The sequence below is a fragment of the Mchenga conophoros genome, linkage group LG20 (genome assembly GCF_057382185.1).
Source record: "Mchenga conophoros isolate Kocher_MC1m ecotype Shallow Benthic linkage group LG20, M_conophoros_male_GT1.1, whole genome shotgun sequence".
Taxonomy (NCBI): Eukaryota; Metazoa; Chordata; class Actinopteri; order Cichliformes; family Cichlidae; genus Mchenga; species Mchenga conophoros.
In genome coordinates this window covers 25,349,489-25,369,722 of record NC_140545.1, presented here as the reverse complement: position 1 = coordinate 25,369,722, position 20,234 = coordinate 25,349,489, and the positions used below count along the sequence as shown (strand labels likewise).

The window sequence follows — 20,234 nt, the reverse complement described above, 5'->3', positions numbered from 1 at the left end:
GTGTGTGTGTGTGTGTGTGAGAGAGAGAGAGAGAGAGAGAGAGAGAGAGAGAGAGGGCAGGATATAAATAGCCCCAGTATGTGTGGCTGCTAAAGAGCCCCCTGGCTATACTGGTGTTAAAACTACACAGAGAGCAGCTTTTTGACTGAAGGTAAACACCACGCGATGAAAAACATTTTTATTTGGTTAAAAACTTGATTAGTGTGGAGCTTGAATGCCACGCTGTCATATTATACAAACTGTTGCAATACATGTGGCATTTGAATTTCCATGCTATAACTTTGTGTCGTGTTGCAGTCTCTGCTCTCGTAACAGCATTTCCTCTGCTGCTTTATATGTTCTTTTTAAGAAATGTCCACTGGAGTCATTTGTGAATCTCCATTTGTTTGTTTTGCCGATGCTGAAAGAAAAAAAAAACCCTGCAGCTTCTCAACTGGAGATTTGCTTTTGACATTGAGAGTTATTAGACTGAAAATTGGGACAATAAGTCCAATTAAAGTCATTAGATCCAATATCCTGCATGTATTATGGTGTCAGTAAAGTAAAAACAATGAGACTGACTGCCACATTTCCTGCTTAGCTGCACTGTGTTGCAGTTGTTATTCAGGACTGTGAGTGGTGTGTGATTTAATGCTCTTGTTTACCTTATAGCTGTGCCTCCTCAGAGTAACCCCTTCTGCACTGGCTCTTTTTACACTTGTCAGATGAGCATGGAAACAGAAGATGACTTTTATCAATCAGAGGAAGACTTGGACGAAGATGAGGCAACGCAATATATTATTGAACAAAGTCTAATTCAGTATAGAAAGCTAAAAGGATTAAATCCAAGGTTTCTATCTACTCACCCAGCATTCACATATAAGTATCTATATTATGAATGTCTTGATTGTTTAAGTGAATCCTTATTGTGCAATAACTTTAAATAGTGATCTGAAACCTTGTGAAGACCCTGATGAGATTTTTAAAGCAATTAAGGAGGGTAAGCTGATGACCTTTAACCTCAGTGCTGATTCAGACAATTCTGAATCTTTCTCAAAGATCTGATACGTCCCGTCTTCATATTCAGGTGATGAGAATGCCCTGAACAGACTTGCAGCCCAACCGGAGACTCTGTCCAGAGTTGATACACGAGGATGGATCCCGCTGCACGAGGCTGCGACACAGCAGAATAAGAAGGTGCTAGAGATTATCTTTTCAGGTAAATGTAGCTGTAACTTTTGACTGGCACAGGCTTGTTCATTTCAACCCTGAGGTGTTGATCGGTTCCTGGGTGTTTGGGTTCCAGCATCACCCCCGGGTGCAGCCCAGTGTCGCACTCTGAAGGGTGAGACGCCACTGTTTTTAGCTGTGGTCCACGGGCTCAGAGAGAATGCTACATTCCTGTTACAGAATGGTAGCAACCCAGATCTCCAGAATGACGAGCAGGATTCTCCATTAGTGGCAGGTATCTCGCGCTATGTTCGTCTAACTTCAAACACATTTTATTTTAGAGATACCTCAACATGTGTGACACTTTCTCATCCTTTTCTCTCCTGCTCCTTTTGCTCACAGCTCTTCTAAATGATCAGTATGATTTGGCCACGCTGTTGCTTCGTTACAATGCCAAAATAGACCAAACCGGACCACTGGACAGGACAGCTCTACATGAGTCCGCGTTTTTAGGCTTGGAGAATTTTGTGTATCTGCTCTTAGAGTCTGGTGCTAATCCAAATGCATGTGACGTTAAAAAGAAAACTCCACTGGCTCTGGCTGCACAGAATGGACATCTAAATGTGGTGGAGGTTCTGTTACAGAAAGGTAAATGTAGTGATTCAATCTCCTTTTGCTTTTACATATGTATATAAGTAAATGCGTGTTCTCATAGTGCTTTAATTCATTTTTTAGGTGCACAGGTGTGGTGTGAGTCGGAGTCAGGTACGATTTTGTTTGATGCAGCGGCATCAGGAAATCCTGACATAATCTCCTTGCTGCTGGAACACGGTGCAGATCCAAACGTACCCCTTTATAGTGGGCACCTGCCAGTTCATCGAGTGGCATACCATGGACACAGACTGTGAGCATTATCTATACTTATTTTCCTGAATTTTTAAATAGGGTTTCAACCAATATCATGTTCTCACATAAAGATTTTTTTTGGGTTGTTTTTTTTACAGAGCACTGGAACATCTCATCCCAGTGACGAAGCTGCATGCTGTAAAGGAAAGTGGGATGAGTCCTCTCCATTCTGCAGCTGCTGGGGGACACGCCCAGTGTGTGGAGATACTGCTCAAAGCTGGCTACGATCCAAACTTCATGCTGCACCCAAGGATCCGCCGCAACTATGATGATGACCGCAAGTCTGCCCTCTTTTTTGCTGTGTCCAACAATGACCTCCAGTGCACCCGCTTACTGTTAGAGGCCGGGGCTCTCGTGAACCAGGATCCCATCAACTGTCTACAGGTGGCTCTGAGACAGGGCAATTATGAACTGATCAACATCTTGCTGAAGTATGGGGCAAATGTCAACTACTACTCCCGTGTCAACACCACTCATTTCCCCTCAGCGCTGCAGTATGCCTTAAAAGATGAGGTTATGCTGAGAATGATCCTGAACCATGGTTATGACGTGAAGCGCTGCTTTGACTGTCCATATGGTGACAGTTCCCATGATTACACTGCTTGGACGACGTCAGTCATTAAAGACATGGTGGTGAGGCCAAGTTTATGCTAAAAAAATTGATAAAGACTGGAACATGTGAAGTGCAATGGAGTAATGCTATTCTACAAAGTTTCAGATTGACTGTCACATCTCTCTTTCCTTTCTAGTTCTGTGAGGTGATAACAGTATCCTGGCTGAAGCACTTATCTGCCCAGGTGGTGCGCATCATGCTTGACTACACTGACCACGTCTCCTTCTGCACCAAACTAAAGGACACACTGCAGGAGCAGAAACAGTGGCCAGAAATCTGCCACATTCAAAGTATGAACTGCTCACTACCTGTTGTCAGCAAAAATGTGCGCTTCATCTGTAGTTGCTGACTTTTTTTGTCTGACAGGAAATGTGCGGAGCCTGAAGCACCTGTGTCGCCTGCGGATAAGGGAGCACCTTAGACGCCTGCGTTTGAGAGCACCAGCTTTTATCAACTTCCTTCCTCTTCCTCCCAGGCTGAAAGATTATCTGCGTTACAAGGAGTTTGACATTTACAGCAGGGGCAGTATGATTATCCCCTGATGAAAACATATTTATAGATATCAAAGATGTCACTCTTTTATAGAAAGCTTCCTGCTTTATTATTATTATGTGTGATTAAAATTACATTACTTATACAGTCAAAAAATGTGAACATAAATTGTACTCACCTTTTAAATATCTATCAGAGACATATATATGAGCGCAGCGGGACATTGGTGGGTAACAGTTTGTTTGCAGATGACGTGGCGATCTGCAGTGAGAGGAGGGAGCTGGTGGAAGAGAACCTGCAGAGGTGGAATATGCGCTGGACAGAGGATGAATGAAAGTCGGTAGAAGCAAGACGGAGTACATGCGTCTACATGAGAGGGAGATAGGTGAAATGATGAAGATGCCAGAAGTAGAGGTAGTGAAGGTTAGATGAGTTCAACCATCCAAAGCAACAGACAGAGCACAAAAGAGAAGTGTAGGTAGGGTGGAGATGAGTGTCAGGGCTGATTTGTGACAGAAGGATAGCAGCAAGAGTGCAAGATAAATGCTGGAGACAGTGACAAAAACACGGGCCAAATGGAGGTGGCAGTCTAAAATTTTTGATGGGAATGACCAGGATTCGTACAAGATTAGGAATTAGTATATCAGAGGGAGAGCTCAGGTCGAGTGGTTTGGAGACAAATTTTCAAAGGCTGACATTGTTTGTACATGTGCAGAGGAAGGATAGTGGATACACTGGACAAAGAAATCTGAATATGTTAGCATCCAGCCAGAAGTCAAAGAGGAAGACTGCAGAGAAGGGTCATGGATGCAGTGAAGGAGGACAAGCAGAGGGTTGGTGTGATCCACTATGGCGACTCCAAAAAGGAGCAGCAAAATAATAATAATAATAATAATACCCTTTAAATATCGATTTTACTTACTGTAGAGGTTTACGTTTATTGAGTCATGTATGAAGGCAAGTGTATTACCGATACACATATGAAAATCACAGCCTCTCTGCTACCATCTAGTGGTAGAATGGGGTATTACACGCGTGATTGCTCTGTATTTAGTTCTACACAAGATTTTAATACATTTTTAATACATAGAATAGAATAGAATTAGAATAGAATTCAACTTTATTGTCATTGCACATGCACAGGTACAGGGCAACGAAATGCAGTTTGCATCCATCCAGAAGTGCTTTAGTGATATAGATATATTACAATATATATTGGCAATAACATAGATATGTAAGTATATTACAGAAATGGGTCTATTATGGTATGTTATAATGCACACGGTATGAAGTATGTTGTGAATATTCTATAACTATAAGTATGTACAGGCTGTAGTCTTTAATACGTCTTTAATACGTGCACGGTGCCCGAAAATACATAGCAGAGCCAGTACTAAAAAAAGAAAAGAAAAAAGAAAAGAAAAGAATCGGTTTGCATAAGTCACACTGTCAGGGCTTTCACAGCTCCAAAGCGGTGTTTCACATCCTCTTTCTTTTTCTCTTTTATTTAATGTGAGAAATAGTTTCACTTTTGCCATCCTGTTCCCTCCACACACAGCCAATCAGACGGACGGTCACCGCGTCATGTGTTGCAGTACGCCTATCGGTCGCTGGGTGGCGCGGATTCCCTCGTATGTAAACAGTGACGGCAGCGTTTTGCAGTGGTGGAGAAGACCGTGTACGTCATTTTCACAATGGCGGAGGCTGGGTGAGGAGGAGAGTGTGTGTGTACAGCGGCGCCGTAATCGTCAGAGCTACATTGTCTTTAATACGTGCACGGTGCCCGAAAATGGCCCTGAACCCCAGCGCGGTGGGAAAAAGGGACTCAGACTATACCGAGACGACGGATCTCCACCCGAAAGGTGGCGAACCCCAGAAGAATTCAGCCGCCACCTCGGCCACAGCCAACCAAAATGGCGATCAGCCTGGATGTGGAGACAGTGTAATGCCCGAACAAGAAGCCCCTGAGCGGCGGAGGAGCATGCAGGCGGACGCTCGGAGCTTCAGCAGTTCTCCTCTGCCTGCCCAGAGATCGACCGATGAGCTGCCACGGAGAAATTTCCAAATCCCGAGGAAGATTCGCGAACGGAAAGGTGGTGCCATATCGCAGCTATTTTGAACAGAGCCTGTCCTGTCTTTCATGATTCTGCTGCTGCATGTTGCTAGCCTGCTAGCTAGCTACTTGCTTTCGCCAGTTATATTGGTTTAGCTAAAGGTTTGCGAACATTTCGGTTTCGGGCTAGATTACCATGCTGCAGTTTGAGCAGGCGAATAATGTCGGTTGGCGTAGCGTCTGTTTGCAGGCATGCCGCTAGCTGTGGTAGTCCAAGTTAACCAGCGGGCAGCAACGGTGCAGCGAAGGCGCCACTTTGAAAGACTGGCCATCTGAAAGCACACCATGTTCCGTTTTCTCATCCCTACCCGGCACCGTAGTACTGTTTAGTAATACAGCAGGAGTCATGAGTGGTTTGCAGTCATCACCTGACAACATGTGGGTGTCTCTTTGACCTCAGTGAAGGGCACGGATTTATCCACCCCACACGTCCATCCCGGAGTGTTTTCATAGCACCATGGTTCATTTGGTGGGGCTGCCCACCCCTTAACCCAGCTTGATGTCGCTGGCATTTCAGAGCATCAGTTTTGCACTTCACCTGAGTACCCCTGAGAGCATTACTCTGTGCATCCACCTACCTACGTTACACCCGCCCTTCCCCTTCCTTCTTGCAGAAAGGTGGATGGGCACTGTTGGTTACATTTTCCACAACTATGCTGTGGAGCATCTGTTATTTGGATATATGCAAAGTCCTGTTGAAGTGGAATTATTCTAGCACTATAGGTTGCATAAGTAATTTATAAAGTGTGTTAGTTTCCTAACAGTAATGAGGTACACTGGGCTGCCCCAGTACCCCGTCTCCAGCCTTTTTGTCATTTTGACTTACAGTGGAGAGGTTTACTCTTATCACACAGGCTTGAGGATGTTGACATTTCATTCAGGTTGTCTGCTAGTCATGGTTTCACTTCTTTGCATGAGTTTGGATTACTTGATAAACCTTATGTAAATAAATGCAGGTACTAGACTTCATCCACTGTGTCAGTGTAGCTGCCAGGATTGTAAAAAAAAAAAAAAAAAAGCACTGGTCACTGGTGTTAGTGCACCATCGAATGCCCATGGTTATTTTGTATATTTAATATTTCAAATGATAACACGTGACATTCATATTCAGCTAAAGCCTAAGAAGGAACCGTACGCTTTAGACTTAAAGTCTTACGGCGAGGTTGTCTTTTAATCGAGGGAAATGGTTGGTTATCAGTTTGATGTGGCTGCCTCCTGCAGGTTAAATTTGAGTTTAAAATGTGACTTTTCGAAGGGATCGTCCTCTGCTCATTCGCTCAGTCCTGCAAACTGCAGATGGGAAATGCTAATCCGCTGATTCGCTTCTGTGTGCAGGCTTGTACCAGTTTCTCCCCCCCGAGAGCCGGGAGTTTGAGGACCTCGTGAAGATCATCTCCTCGTTTTACCTGGACGCATCATCGCGAGGAACCTTCACCTACTGCAAGGCCAGGCTAATTCACAATGAGCTGCTGAAGAAGGAGGTCAGTCGTCAAGTTTCTGGATAAAATGGCAGGCAATTTAAATAGCTGTGCTGAAGAAATGTTAAATATTGCGAGGTTGCCCCCGTGTCTAATTTACTGTCTGCTCGCCTTTTCTTCGTCAGTTCATAGAAAAGCGGAGAGAGATGAAGCAAGAGGGGCGGACCGAACAAGAACTCGCTGAGTCGTACTGCTTCCTTTTCCCAGACAAATCCAAGGTTGGCCTGCTGGCAAAACCTCACTCATATATGCAGAAGGATATTGACAAATTGGGAAGGCGCGGAGGTTTTTGACTTGCTTCTGAGCTTTGCCTGTTCTGTGTTTTCCAGCTCCAGTGGATCTGTGAGAAGGGTTTATCAGTTGGACACTGTAAGATTAATACACTAGGAAATCCATCAGTGGGTAAGCCGGGTGCTCCCATGTTGCTGTTATATGAAAATGGGCTTTGCAGAATAATTAGTCGAATTCCTTTTTATTTTACTTATCTGCAAGTTTCACAAGCATTTTACAATTGCCTCTGAAGTCTAAGGTAATGGCTCTTACATATGCAATAATATATTAGTCCAATGTTTATTACATACTTTGTTTTCGGATACATCGTTTCTAAGTAATATTAACAAGCATCAGCAAGTAATTGACATAAACGTAGCCTATTAGAAATGTTTTCCCTTAATTTGTTTTTTGTAATCCTTGTAGGTGTTTACCTCTCCAAATATTCCGATTTGTTACAAATCAATCCTTTTGAAGTGGGCGCGTTTGGAGACATGATCATTTTTAAAGTTATGAGGGTATGAATACCTTATCTGTGTTTTGCATTAGAGCTTTGACAGTTCTCTGTTTCCATTTGGACTTTGAGTCAGTAGTTGCATTTTGTCTCTCAGGGACGAATAAAGCACATCCACGAGAACACGCCGAAGAATGCAATCGAATCTTCACCCAAGTTTGACTGTCACTTGTCCAAAAGTGCCAACAGGGTTACATCTCTGCTGTCTTACAGGGCTTTTGAGCTCACGCAGGTAAGTGCTGGTTCCTCTTTATTACCCTGTTTATTTAATCTGGTGTTCCGTCGCGCGTTAGCCAGGTTCTCTAAAAGGTCCCTTCCTGTTAAAAGAAAGTTCTTCCTCCCCACTCTCAGCAAATGCTTGCTCGTAGTGGGTAGCTGGGTTCTTCCTGTGTAATCTTGCGCAGTTGTTGTTGGGATCTAGTGCTGTGTTTTAATCCATCTTCATTTGTGTGTTGCAGCAATATTTTTTTGAGTTTGCATTTGATGAGATCAAAGCGCGGCCCAGGCACGTGTGCCCCTACGCTGTGGTTTCCTTTCAGTACAAAGGCAAGGAAGCTGCAGCAACTCCTATGGCTGCACACAGGTACGTAATCCCGCAGGAAATGGTAAAAGCCAGAAAGCATTTCTAGGCCGTTGAAGTTTTTAAAAAAACAAAACAAAAGTATTACATCTCCGCTGAGTTTGTAAACAGCCTCTATGTTTTGCTCTTTAACAGGTTTAACACTATTTCCTCTGAAGGGAGTAAAGGTAATGGTATTTAAGCTTTTCTTAAATGTAATCAAAGAAATTGGCTTCTTTTGTGTTGTGTTAAAATAGTGCCACGTGTGTGTAAACGTAATAATATATGAAGTGGGTCTGTGCAATAAGAGAAAAATCTATGATGTGCTATTACATGACTTAGGCTAAATAAACAAATACTGAAGTGGGGCTATAAGATACATGGTTCATGTGTCTTGCTGCTAGCTTTTAAGACACCAAATGTGTCTTGAAATGAGGCAGCAGTTACAAAAAGTTATGAAGTATCATGCCTGATGAATGTGTATGTCTGTGAAGGTTCTCAGTCATCCAGGTCATCGTAGTCAAAGGAGCTTGCAAAGAAAAGCGTCTGGACTTCTTTAAGTTGCTTGAAGACATTTCACCTCTCATCCGAGAAGCTTCTTCAGTTCTAAGGTCAAATGGTGGAGAGTCCCAGATATAAACCTAGTGGGAGTAACCCCCCACAGAGGGACAAAAGGACCCCCTGATGATCCTCTACTCGCCTGAGCCAAGGTGTGAAACTGGGTGTGGGGCCCAATCAGCCAGAGTTTCGGGTGAGTTCATTGAGAGAGTTCAGGAGAGTTTTCTCCAAGCATGACATCCCAGTGCATTTCAGACCCAGCAACACGCTCAGACAAAAACTGGTTCACCCGAAAGACAAAACGCCAAAACACAAACTTAACAATGTGGTGTATGCTGTACAGTGCAGCGAGGAATGCTCAGACCTCTACATTGGAGAGACCAAACAGCCACTTCACAAGCGCATGGCACAACACAGAAGAGCCACCTCCACAGGACAAGACTCAGCAGTCCATCTGCATCTTAAGGATAAAGGACACTCTTTCGAGGATGCCAATGTTCACATTTTGGACAGAGAGGACAGATGGTTTGAAAGAGGAGTGAAAGAAGCCATCTATGTCCACTGTGAGCGACCATCTTTGAACAGAGGCGGGGGTTTACGACACCAACTCTCTGCCATCTATAATCCAGTTTTGAGATCCCTCCCCAGACGCCTTAACGCCCACTCACATCCTGGGCCAGCTGACCTCAGGAATTCGCATGATAAGGTGGGGCCAGGTTTCACAATGAACTCACCCGAAACTCTGGCTGATTGGGACCCACACCCAGTTTCACACCTTGGCTCAGGCGATTAGAGGATCATCAGGGGGTCCTTTTGTCCTTCTGTGGGGGGAAACTCCCACTAGGTTTATATCTGGGACTCTCCACCATTTGACCTTAGAACTGAAGAAGCTTCTCGGATGAGAGGTGAAACGTCTTCAAGCAACTTAAAGAAGTCCAGACGCTTTTCTTTGCAAGCTCCTTTGACTGATGTCTGTGTAGGTTCTCAGTTATCCCGCTCACGTTAGTCTCAGGAAGAATGACTGATGTTTGACCTCTGCCTGTTGCAGGGAAGAGCTGCTACACTGTGTGGAGTGGTCCACTAGTGAACAAGGGCCAGGAGTTGTTCCCCATCTGTTTACGATCCTCCCTGCGTCCTTACCTTCCTTTCAAACTGTGAGTAAACTTTTTCCCCTCTCATGCAAGTCTTAACAAAAGGTCCACAGAGCTACTGGACTTTTCTTTGTTAATCATTAAGGACACTCTTTGCTACACAAGGTTTTTTATGTGCTGAACTTTAACTCTTTGCATAATTTGTAGGAGAGGAGAAAAAGCTACAATGTCCTGTTTTGTTGTTCTTGTTGTTGTATGTTTTTTAATAATGTAACATGTGCCCCGGTGCAGGCCTGAGAAGTTGGAGGTGAATCGGGGCATGCAGCTAGAGCAGGTGAAGCGAAAGATTCCCTCAGTGCTCTTTTCCTGGGACACCTACAGCGTCTCACGGGAAGGTTAGTCCAGAACACACATTTGTTTCTCCCTTTTTTTCCTCTCATAATGATCATAATGGCCCCTGGCATGTGGGCGGTTGTGCATTACTTGAAATTCTGTAAAGCTTTTCTAAAAGCATTCATGCATCATGAAGCCCGGCTGTCTCAGTAAAGTAGCTTTTGTGTGTGTGTGTGTATCATAAATGATTACATGTTGAGTTCCGAGTAACGCATTCCCGCCTGCTTATTTCTGTCTGCAGTTATGAAGTGTGGGATGTCCTGCAGCCTGTTTGAGGTGGTGGACGGGAAAGGCAAACCAACCAGCGGCAGCTTGGCCGCTCTGGTCAACAAACTGGAGAGAGACCGGATGGTGAGTCACATACCTGCAGTTTATCCAGGTTCTCTCAGCAAAATAAACACAACATTCTCAGGTTGTACAATATTCAGGTAAATAAAATGCTCCTTTCTGTTTTGACAACTTTGCATTTCTGTGCATTTGTTTGATACAATTAAGGAGGATCTCGTTTCATAAACAGTTCCATTTTCTCATTGCTTAGAAAACAGTGTAGGGATGTCATCTGTCAAGCTGCCGTGCTAATCCTGTTCTATTTTGTTCAGTAATTTTAAACAAATGGCATAAACCTGTCAGTTTAGCACTCATTTACACACTGAGCAAATGAAATCCTGTCCAGAAACAGACTGCTAATATGATTGCTCCCATTGTGCGATAATGATCTATTCCCTGATGTTCTGACTGCAGCTTTTGCTTTTCTTCTTCAGGTGCTGGTGAAGTCCTTATTTGATAAAGGCTTTCTCTTCCTGTTGTCCTCGGCTCAGATGGTTGAATCCAAAGGTGCCAGAAAGCTTTATCTGCCACTCTCCTCTTGTAATTCTCTGTTGTGTGAGTTGAACACCTACTTGTTGCCTCCGGTGAGAGTTTGGGTTTTAAAAAGGTTCTCTGTTTGTTTTCTAGAGCGGCGGGGGCGGGTAGAGAAGAACCTGCAAGCATTATTCATCTTTCAGGAGCCAAGGATGATCGTCAAGTACTGTAAGTCGTATTCATTGTCTCTACATGCATTTTCTGACTGATCCCGAGTGCCAGCATCTCCGTGCAACGCTAAAGAATATTTCATTTTTGTTTATCGCTGTTATCTTTGTCATGCCGGTTTTTACACGATTCTGATGCATTTTTTCCCCCTCATTCTTAGCATCGAGGCTGTTCGAGCCAGAGCCGCTGACGGTGGAGCCTCATCCGGCTTTCTTGTCATCCATGGAGTCTTTCATCCCCGCAGTGCACTACGGCCTGTTCAAGTTGCGCCCAAACCCAGGCAAGGACCTGAGCTCTGGGGTGGAGCGTCAGGCCACCGATTACCTAACTCGTATGGATTCGGGCACAGTGCGTCCATTCATCCTACCCGACTACAAATATAATGTAAATGAAAGGACGAACCCCGTCACAGCACCCAGACCCAAATGTAACATGGATGCTGTGCTGCGATCGTACGTTCACAACCCCGCAAACTATATTTTACCTCTGAACAAGGCAAAGGACATCATTGAACGAATACGGAACCCTGCACCCGCACCTGCTCCAGCCCCAGTGGAATACAGCCCTGTTTCTGACTGGGGCGGCTCGGACAGGGGCTCGGACAGAGCAGAGAGACCCTCAGAAAGGCTGTCCCAGGAGAGGGCGCCTACAGAAAGGCCAGCCCAGGAAAAACCGCCGACTGACAGCAGCGGCGGCAGTAGTATTAGTAGCAGTAGTAGACGGAGGCCAGGGGTGGCCCATTCAAACGGAGCCCAGCTGCAACACAAGCCCCACGATGAGTCCCAGCCTCAGCCGCAGAGGTTGCGGCTGTCCCAGAACGAGTACGATAAAGACAAAATGAAACAGCTGCTTAAGCTAATTCAGCTTCATAAGAAGGCACTCGTGAAGGATCCTGGGAAGGATCGGGGGGAGGACGGCGCCTGGGATGCCAACAGTCTGAAAAGGAAATTTGAAGGGGACGAGAGAGGAGGCGCGAACAAACATCAACGCACAGATCAGCTGAGCAACGGAGAACCCAGCAGAGGTGAGGCGCGCTGCGATCACCTGTGGAGCCAGATTTCAGTCGTAGAATTTAAGTCACAGCCAATTGAATGAATGAATATTTTATTCGTTTCACAACAGTCTGATTAGTTCTCAGGAATTGAATAACTTCAATACATTTTTAAACAGGTTCATTTCAAGATGCATGTCTTTTTGTCGCTAACCCAGGGGGCTGTTTGAATATCTGTGCATACTGAGAAGAACATCCTAAAGCTGAAAAATAACCTATGTGATGAAATGATGAGAGGGTTTCCGAATAACCTCAAGTTTATTTTGGCACATCTGTATTGCAGTTTCAAAACGTGCACTACTGCTAACTTATCTGCCTTACTTGTGCCCCACTAGGTGCACAAGGGGACGACCTTGTGGATGAGGGTGGGCAGAACGAAAATCTGACGGCAGTGATGGAGAGCATGGGGATCTATGACACCGACCTAAGGGCCCGTGGCAACACCAATACCTCAGCCGTCAGCGAGACCCAACGCCTTCTCAAGATCCTCCTGGCCACACTCAATAAAGCTGTGGCTCAGGGTTCAGTGTCTGCAGACTCAAACCACGGTGAACCATCAACAGGTTCAGGAAGGGTGGAACCCGTTTACCACGACCCGGACCATAGGAAACAAAACGAGCCTCCGTCACAAACGAACTACGCCGAGGTGAGATGTAAACAGCTGATAGGGTTGTTATTTTGGAATATTTTTTCCTATCCAAAGATGAATAAGTATTTTATTGTACTTAAAAATATCTACTGGTGTGTTCTCTCTGTGCAGGAGGACATGGACTGTAGCCCAGGTAGTCCATTCAGCCCGGGCTCCCCACCAGAGCAAAAATGCACATCAGAAAACACAACCTGGGATATCCCCGCCAACGAAGGTACCTGAAAGCAATGAGTTCACACAGTCATCAATCTTTGAGGCATATTTGTGCTAACAAGGCATCACCGTGACTAATTTCATATCTGGCTTCCTCAGACAAAGCGCAGCCATTTAATGAGCAGAAGCCCGAGCCGAAGCCCGAGCCAAAACTAGAGCTAAAGTCCGAGACGAAGCCTGAGCTGAAGCCTGAATTGAAACCCGAACTGAAGTCCGAGCTGAAGCCTGAGCCAAAGCCTGTGCCAGTGGCTGCGCCAGCGGCAGACGTTGACCCAGAGCCGAAAACGCCTGCCGTTGTGGAAGTAAAAAAGATGCCTAAACCCACGCTACCTGCTGTAGAGGAAGTTCCATTCAGGCCCTCCATCAGCTTGGACACAATACTAAATCAGGAAATCCATAGCCTATCTTCTGACATTAAAAATATCATGCACACACAACACATCAACTATACCTCGCAGCTGCCTCCGCGGTTGCCTCCTCGCCACTGCTGGGTGTCTAGCAGCTGCTTCTCACACTTCGTTGTGCCCTACGTCTCCCCTGTCCCCATTCAGGGGCACGTCAAAGCGCTGTGCGAGAAGATGGACAAGTTGATCCCAGCCCCACCTGCTCCCTCCAAGGTCACTTCTCCACCTCCCCCATTGACACCATCTAATCTTACTACCCCACCCCCTGCCCCCATCCCGACCACCAAAACGAAAGCAGAGCCCTCTCTGTCAAAGAGCACCGTCTCCTCACAGAGCAGTAAAACAAGCACCATCAAAGAGATGACATCCACTAAGATTAAATCGGAAGCCCCGTCAGCAGAGATGGGGGGAGAGGTCTACTCTCCTTCTCAAGTCACAGCGGAGTCTCCGGAGCAGAACTCACAAAACCCAGGCGCAGCTTCTGGCAGTGGGCCTGGGCTGCTAGCCGGCAGCCTGATTGGTCAATTGAAACCCGAAGTTTTCAGCAGCCTGGTGGAGATTTTTAAGGACGTTACCAAGAATACAGTTAAATTTTACATCTATTCTGGAGACGAGGGGGAGGAGAGCGCTGTCTGCAAGGAGATCAAGGTACAATGCATTATGTCATTATGTTTGTAAAGATTATTGATTAACCACAGGATTCTATAAATAATTCATTGCAGCTGAACCTATTGCAGCTACAATACAGTCAGTCAGTAAAAAGCCAGACAGTAATAAAAATGACGCTGAGGAAATTGAGTTGAAAGATAAAAGCAGAAATAATCTTTTTTTTTTTTTTTTTTTTTTTTTTTTGTGTTTGCATCTGTTTTGGGGGCATCTCAAAATATAAATAAGAGGTGGAAAGAGTCTGTAAATCTGCAAAGGTTTAAAAAAAACAAACAAAAAGAAAACAGTGGCATAGTTATTTTCTATACAAGTCTAGGATTTCCAATATTTCACTGCTTAAATGTCACAGTCATCATCATCAGTTATAGTATAAAAAGATGGATGTCATTTCCAGGTCAGCAAACATCAGTGCTTTAAACATGCATTTTCTCTAATAACCAGCAGAGGGCAATTCTTCTGACTGCTAAAAGATTACATGCTGTGTAGAAGTCAATGGGAAAATAGCTCTTGGCTACATTGCTCTGTGACCTCAGATGGGTTTATCTGTTCAGGCATGATTTCCAGGTCACGTCTAATAAACTGTGAAGTTCATTTTATAAATTATGGTCATTATTAGGGTCAGGAAGGAGGATATCCAGGGTTTGCTCATTGGCTAACGACTTGTGAGTAGTCATTAACTAATGAGTGCACACTGTCCTCAATCCTTAACACCCCTAGTTGACATCTAAAGTGCTGCCATTTTGGAAGAACTACTTAACAATGTTACACCGAGCTCCAGCGGTTACGTGATGATTTGATAATGAACAAAAAGTTTAGTTTTTTTACTCAAAAATGCCAAATGGTTTCAGAAAAAGGCATTTGCTGTTTTCATTGTCGTGTGTAATAGTCTTCAGATATCATTAGCTGCTGGAGTGTGAATCAGACATATAACAAGCAAACTGCACGCAGTGTGGGCTCATTAAAAAAGATGGAAAAGCACTTTTTCAGGTTTTTATGGCTAAAACTAATATTTTGGAGAAAATTGTAAGAATTCGGCAATGAAAATCGTAATTGGTTGCGGCAGTAATGGTGTTGTTACTGCCCATTTTACATGTTTTCTTTCACTTTCTTCATTACTTTTTTTTTCTCCTTTTACTGGAACCAGAGAGCTCATGTTTATTCTTCAGAGGGGATGCATACCATGAGTGCAAATACAGGTCATTGTGGGAATGTGCAAGGCTGCAATAGCTTCTCTTTGTCACTGTGGGTTCATGTCTTAGTGCTCAGCTCTTTCTGTATCTGTCAGTCAGTCAGTACTCGTATGTGTAAAAGAAGAAGACACATTCATCTGTCTGTCTCTAACAATCTCATCCTCTCCTGTCTGTCACAAAGGAGTACTTGAAAAGTCTTGGCAACAGCGAGTGCAGCCCACAGACATTTTTGGAAAACAGCAGCAGTTTGGATAAGCTCCTCATCATCATTCGGAACGAGGACATCGCAGCACATGTGCATAAGGTACAATCGCCGCCCGTTATCCTCCCTCCAGTCGCTCACATCCAGATTGTAGTTCGGATGAATCGGCACCCGCTGAGGCAGGTAGCGATAAAACATAAATAATGGGAAGTTTTACATCTCCCGCAGAGTGCTGTTTTTCGTCTTGTTGCCTGTTATTTACACGTTCTATTTAGTTATAGTGCTGCGGAAAGGTTTTAGCGCCAATAGCAAAGCGAGGATGCTTTTAAAATATTATCATGAATTATTTCTCTTTAATTTACTTCACACAGTGCAGTAAACAAAACTACCAAATAACTGAGGATCAGTATTCGCAGTGAGCACCCTTTTCCTTTAAAAGAGCACCAGGTCTCCTACATATACGTATCTATAAAAGTACTTTGCTTTTAAGTTTTGGGTGTTTTTTGGTTTTTTTTGTTTGTTTGTTTTAGCTTTGTTTATTTAGTAGTGTCCCTAAAATCTCAGGCCAGTTACTAACAGATCAACGTAAATAGTTCTTAATAACACTGGCTGTCTGTTGTTTTGGGTCTCAGTGATTCTGAAGAATCAGTTTGGGATTAGTCAGACACTTCCCTGATGCTAAACGATTTAAATGCTGGACCTTATATTTCGAATTAAAAGATGTTTAATCTGGAAACTATAAAAACAACTTAATGTTTGGGGAATTAAAAAAAAACTCACTCTTTCCTTTATTATGCAGATCCCGGCTCTGGTGTCTTTGAAAAAGTTGCCTTCAGTGAGCTTTGCTGGAGTGGACAGTCTGGACGATGTCAAGAACCACACTTACAATGAGCTCTTTGTGTCTGGCGGCTTCATGGTGTCTGATGAGTTTGTCCTCAACCCTGATCTTATCACGCAGGGTAAGTCGTGTTTTTCTTTGTGTGGACTGTACAAGGTCCAAACAAATATTACTCGACTAATGCTTGTATTGCGTGTTGAACTTGTATTGTGTGTTTTGTCCAGATCGTTTGCAGGGACTGCTGAAGTTCCTGGAGGAACAGAGCACCCCTGAACACCCCTGGCAGTGGAAGGTTCACTGTAAGTCCCAGAAGAAACTTAAAGAGCTTGGGAGGTCAGTATCTCAGTAAGAGATTAGCCATAATAGCTGTATCCACATCAAAATGTTTGCCCATACTGGTTTTAACTGACCTCTCTATGGAACTGCTTTTGCTGTTGTTTCTTAAAGGTTAAACACTAATGCCATGGGGCTGCTGAATCTTCTGACAGCCTATCAGAAAAAGCATTTAGTGGAGTTCCTCCCGTATCACGAGTGTGACACGCAGTCGCGGCAGGCTCCAGATCTGGACTGCCTCATCAAACTCCAAGCTCAGCACACACAACAGCGACACCTCATCTTCCTCACAGGTAATCTCACTTCACCCCCCCCCCCCCCCCCCCCCCCCCCCCCCCAAAAAAAAAAACAAAACAAAACAAAACAAAACAAAATCACCATTTCCACATGCCTCGTTAAGATTGTATTTCTGTTGTGTTAGCAAATGTCTTTTACTCACTGAAAACGCTCATTTTTACAGAGAGACCGTTTGAGATGTTCCTGCAGTACTCCAGAAACGGAATTGTGATAGCGAGCATCGACGATGTTATGAGCGGTTTCCACAGTCTCATCGGATCCATTAATCAGAACGAGCTTCCTACACCTCCTTCTACTGGTGGGTAGCATCAAAAAGGGCGCAGAACACAGAAACAGCAGAGTTCATGTTTTCTGTATAATCTCATTGTTTTGCTAAATTGCCTTTTTCTCCAGCCATCTCACCAGTTAAAGATTTATGTTCTGCCAGACAGTTTTTTAAAGCACAGTTGTTAATGCAGCCATAACACATTTGTTGATTATATCTTTCTTTCCACTTTTCCATTACTCTCCCACTTTCTCTCTCTCTGTCTCTCTCTCTCTGCCCTCTCCTGGTCTCCCAGTAGTGAATGATGAGTGTGTGGAAGAGGAGGACATGTCATTAGACTCTGATGATGGCGAGCCACCAACCATATTAGATCCTCCAGAGCAAAAGCAGCAAGTTGCAAAGAAGCCTCCGCAGCCACCCCCGCCAGAGAACGAGTTTCGTCCTCCGCTCCCAGACCAGCAGACCACCCCTGAGACGACGCCTACACTGTCTAACTACAGTGCTTTCAAAACAGCCATCTCTCAGTTCAAAGCCACGAACCAGATAGGCATGGGCTCTTCAGACATTGGCAGCTTGTCACCGGGAGGTTTCCCTGTGAATCCCCACCAGAGCTTCCTGTGCCCTTCGGCCTCGTGGTCATCATATACGGGTTCCTCTAGCTACACGGCCTCCCCAGCCTATCCCGCCTCCCCCTGCAGCGGCACACAGGAACCTCCAACCACAGTTTCTTCCGGAGCCCCAACCCCGCCTGTCATGCCCCCAGCAGGACCTCTAGCTAACCTGGCCTCCCTCCCCTTGGAGGTCAAGCCTCCCCCTCCCCCTCACCTCATGATGCTGGGTCATGGATATAGCTCGGATGCTGGAGGAGCGGGAGCTGCTGGGACCTCTCCCCTCACCACCACAGTCCCCCCCTTCACAGACCGTAATGACGCAGCTCAGCCAGGTTTCATTGCTGGGACCCCTAAGAATGCTAGTGGGACCCCCAATCAACCGGACAGGACACTCAGTGGACCTGGGGACGGGGTATGGGGGACTGCAGGGACCACAGCTTGTGACAATGCAAGCAACCCGGGCGTGGTCCCACCTGCCCCGGTGGATCCCAGTGGGCTCGCTAAGACTGGAGAAGCACTTATAGGCAGCACCCCTTGTAGTCAAGGGGTCAGGACTCAGGTGAATTGCGCTGACGGCCTTGGTGCATCTGTGGGTATTCCCACAGTACCCACAAGAGGGGGCTCTGTACTCAGACCTAAGCTGCCTCCACATCCAATGTCTGGTGTGGGCTATGGCAGTATAGGTTGCATGCCTCCACATATGGATCACAGGCCAATGATGGGTGCTATGGGCCCGGGTTCTTTAGGAAGTTATCGAGGGAGAGGAGTCCCACCTGTAGGACTATGGCCTCGGCCTGGGCGAGGGCACGAACGAGGCGGTGGGACTGGAGGTGGACCCTGCTCTTGGGGTTACCCAGCAGGCAGGGGTGGGCCACCAAATTATTACACAGACTATTCATATTCTCACAATTATGCCCCTGAATAGACAATCAACATGATTCAAGAGGCAACACAAACACCATACACCAGAGACTATAAGTGCTGGCTGAATGTATATATTTCCTTGTCATAAATGCATTGATTTAAAGCAGAAAATAAGGATCCTGGTTTTCTACATTAATAAAAATTGATACAGGCAGGGTTGAGTGTCCTACTGTCGTGTAAACTGTCTGTACACTCTTTCCATGTGAGCTATTTGAGACCCTGTTCAAACCACTATATTTATATTTGCCAACAAATGTTAATGGCCTTCCAGCTTCTCCGAATTAATCATGTTCTGTTTGTCCCAGTTTGGAAACGGTTTGTGAACAAGGGGAAAGGCTGATATTTTTTTAAAGAAAAAAAAAGAGTGAATGAAATTTCACTTTTGCTGTTGGTTTTCTTTTCTTTTTTTCTTTTTATTTACACACTTGGTTGTCCAGAATTCTATGAAAAATAAAACATTTCAAATCTTGTGTGTGATGGGTTTGATGACGGTGTCAAACAAACCATTAAAAAGATAAATCCCAGCTGTCTTACTATTTTTTTTTTCTTTGCCTTGGAACTTCCCACCAACCAAACAGTTCAATTTTCAGCATGGAGGTGGATGATGGAGTTAAAGTGTAATATTGACAGTGTAGAGTACTGTAATGGAATTAAAATACTGACATCAAATGTTATTGCTTGTGCTGGTAGATTTAGAGGCCTTTTTAAAAAAAATGCAGTAAGGAAACATTTCCTGACATTGACATAACATCAAATAAATCTATATTCTCCAGCACTTACATCCTTTGAGGCTCCATACGGAGTGCGACCACCTCTTCAACTCTGTCACAACCGAAAGACTCATTAAGAGGGTCGATGAGTGAGTTGTCTCATCAGCCATCTGATAGAGGGGAACGCCAGGGGGCGCTGTTTGCTTTTAATGTAAGAAATGGGTTAGCAGCACCTTTTTCTACAGAACCTCATTCCAGCTGTGCCATGGAAGCTTAGGGAAATGTGAAAATAAGTTCTTCCTGCTAAATCAATTATGGTTAAGACCCGTCACACAAATGCTGAGCAAGATGTATTTTTATCATTTATTTTAGCAACCTTCTCCACATGGTTATTTATACTTAAAATAACCACTATAAATGCAATATTGAGCGGAGTTCTGAGGCTTGTATGCCTCATACAGGTATGCTTGGTTCTGGAGCATGAAGCACAAACAACAGACTGACTTCTACTGATTTTTAAAGGGACATACACATTACGCAAAATATATAATTTACTATGCAAGTTATGGAAAAAATGCAATTGAATATGCTGCTGCTGCTAGCCTTTGTTAGTTGCTGCTAAGAGTTGTAACGAAAAAAAAATCAAAGATGATAGCTGAGGTTTGTAAAAATGATCATTTCAAGCAACTCATAGAGGTTAAAAAATTAAAAGGTTT

At 44.5% G+C, this 20,234-nt stretch overlaps 2 protein-coding genes across 4 annotated transcripts; both read left to right on the top strand.

Moving 5' to 3' along the window:
* The first annotated feature begins 109 nt into the window (after positions 1-109).
* On the top strand, positions 110-3,300 carry asb14b (ankyrin repeat and SOCS box containing 14b). Of its 2 annotated transcripts, none has more exons than XM_085259596.1 (10): positions 110-151; positions 705-829; positions 927-979; positions 1,067-1,198; positions 1,286-1,444; positions 1,552-1,797; positions 1,885-2,053; positions 2,154-2,688; positions 2,805-2,958; positions 3,035-3,300. In XM_085259596.1, exons 2-10 carry the CDS (start codon positions 705-707, stop codon positions 3,208-3,210), a joined length of 1,749 nt encoding a protein of 582 aa, XP_085115722.1. In that variant the 5' UTR covers positions 110-151; the 3' UTR covers positions 3,211-3,300. The 2 variants fall into 2 exon arrangements, with proteins under 2 accessions (XP_085115722.1, XP_085115723.1); XM_085259597.1 differs by having other exon boundaries at positions 111-151; positions 652-829.
* Positions 3,301-4,836: 1,536 nt separating this feature from the next.
* On the top strand, positions 4,837-19,332 carry tasorb (transcription activation suppressor b). 2 transcript variants are annotated; one of them, XM_085259688.1, is made up of 23 exons: positions 4,837-5,253; positions 6,609-6,754; positions 6,877-6,969; positions 7,081-7,153; positions 7,448-7,539; positions 7,633-7,767; positions 7,994-8,118; positions 8,251-8,282; positions 9,701-9,806; positions 10,035-10,138; positions 10,378-10,487; positions 10,898-10,970; positions 11,091-11,165; positions 11,326-12,189; positions 12,552-12,862; positions 12,977-13,079; positions 13,178-14,130; positions 15,520-15,642; positions 16,340-16,499; positions 16,603-16,711; positions 16,826-17,004; positions 17,172-17,306; positions 17,572-19,332. In XM_085259688.1, exons 1-23 carry the CDS (start codon positions 4,950-4,952, stop codon positions 18,807-18,809), a joined length of 5,643 nt encoding a protein of 1,880 aa, XP_085115814.1. In that variant the 5' UTR covers positions 4,837-4,949; the 3' UTR covers positions 18,810-19,332. The 2 variants fall into 2 exon arrangements, with proteins under 2 accessions (XP_085115814.1, XP_085115813.1); XM_085259687.1 differs by having other exon boundaries at positions 17,569-19,332.
* Positions 19,333-20,234: the final 902 nt, after the last annotated feature.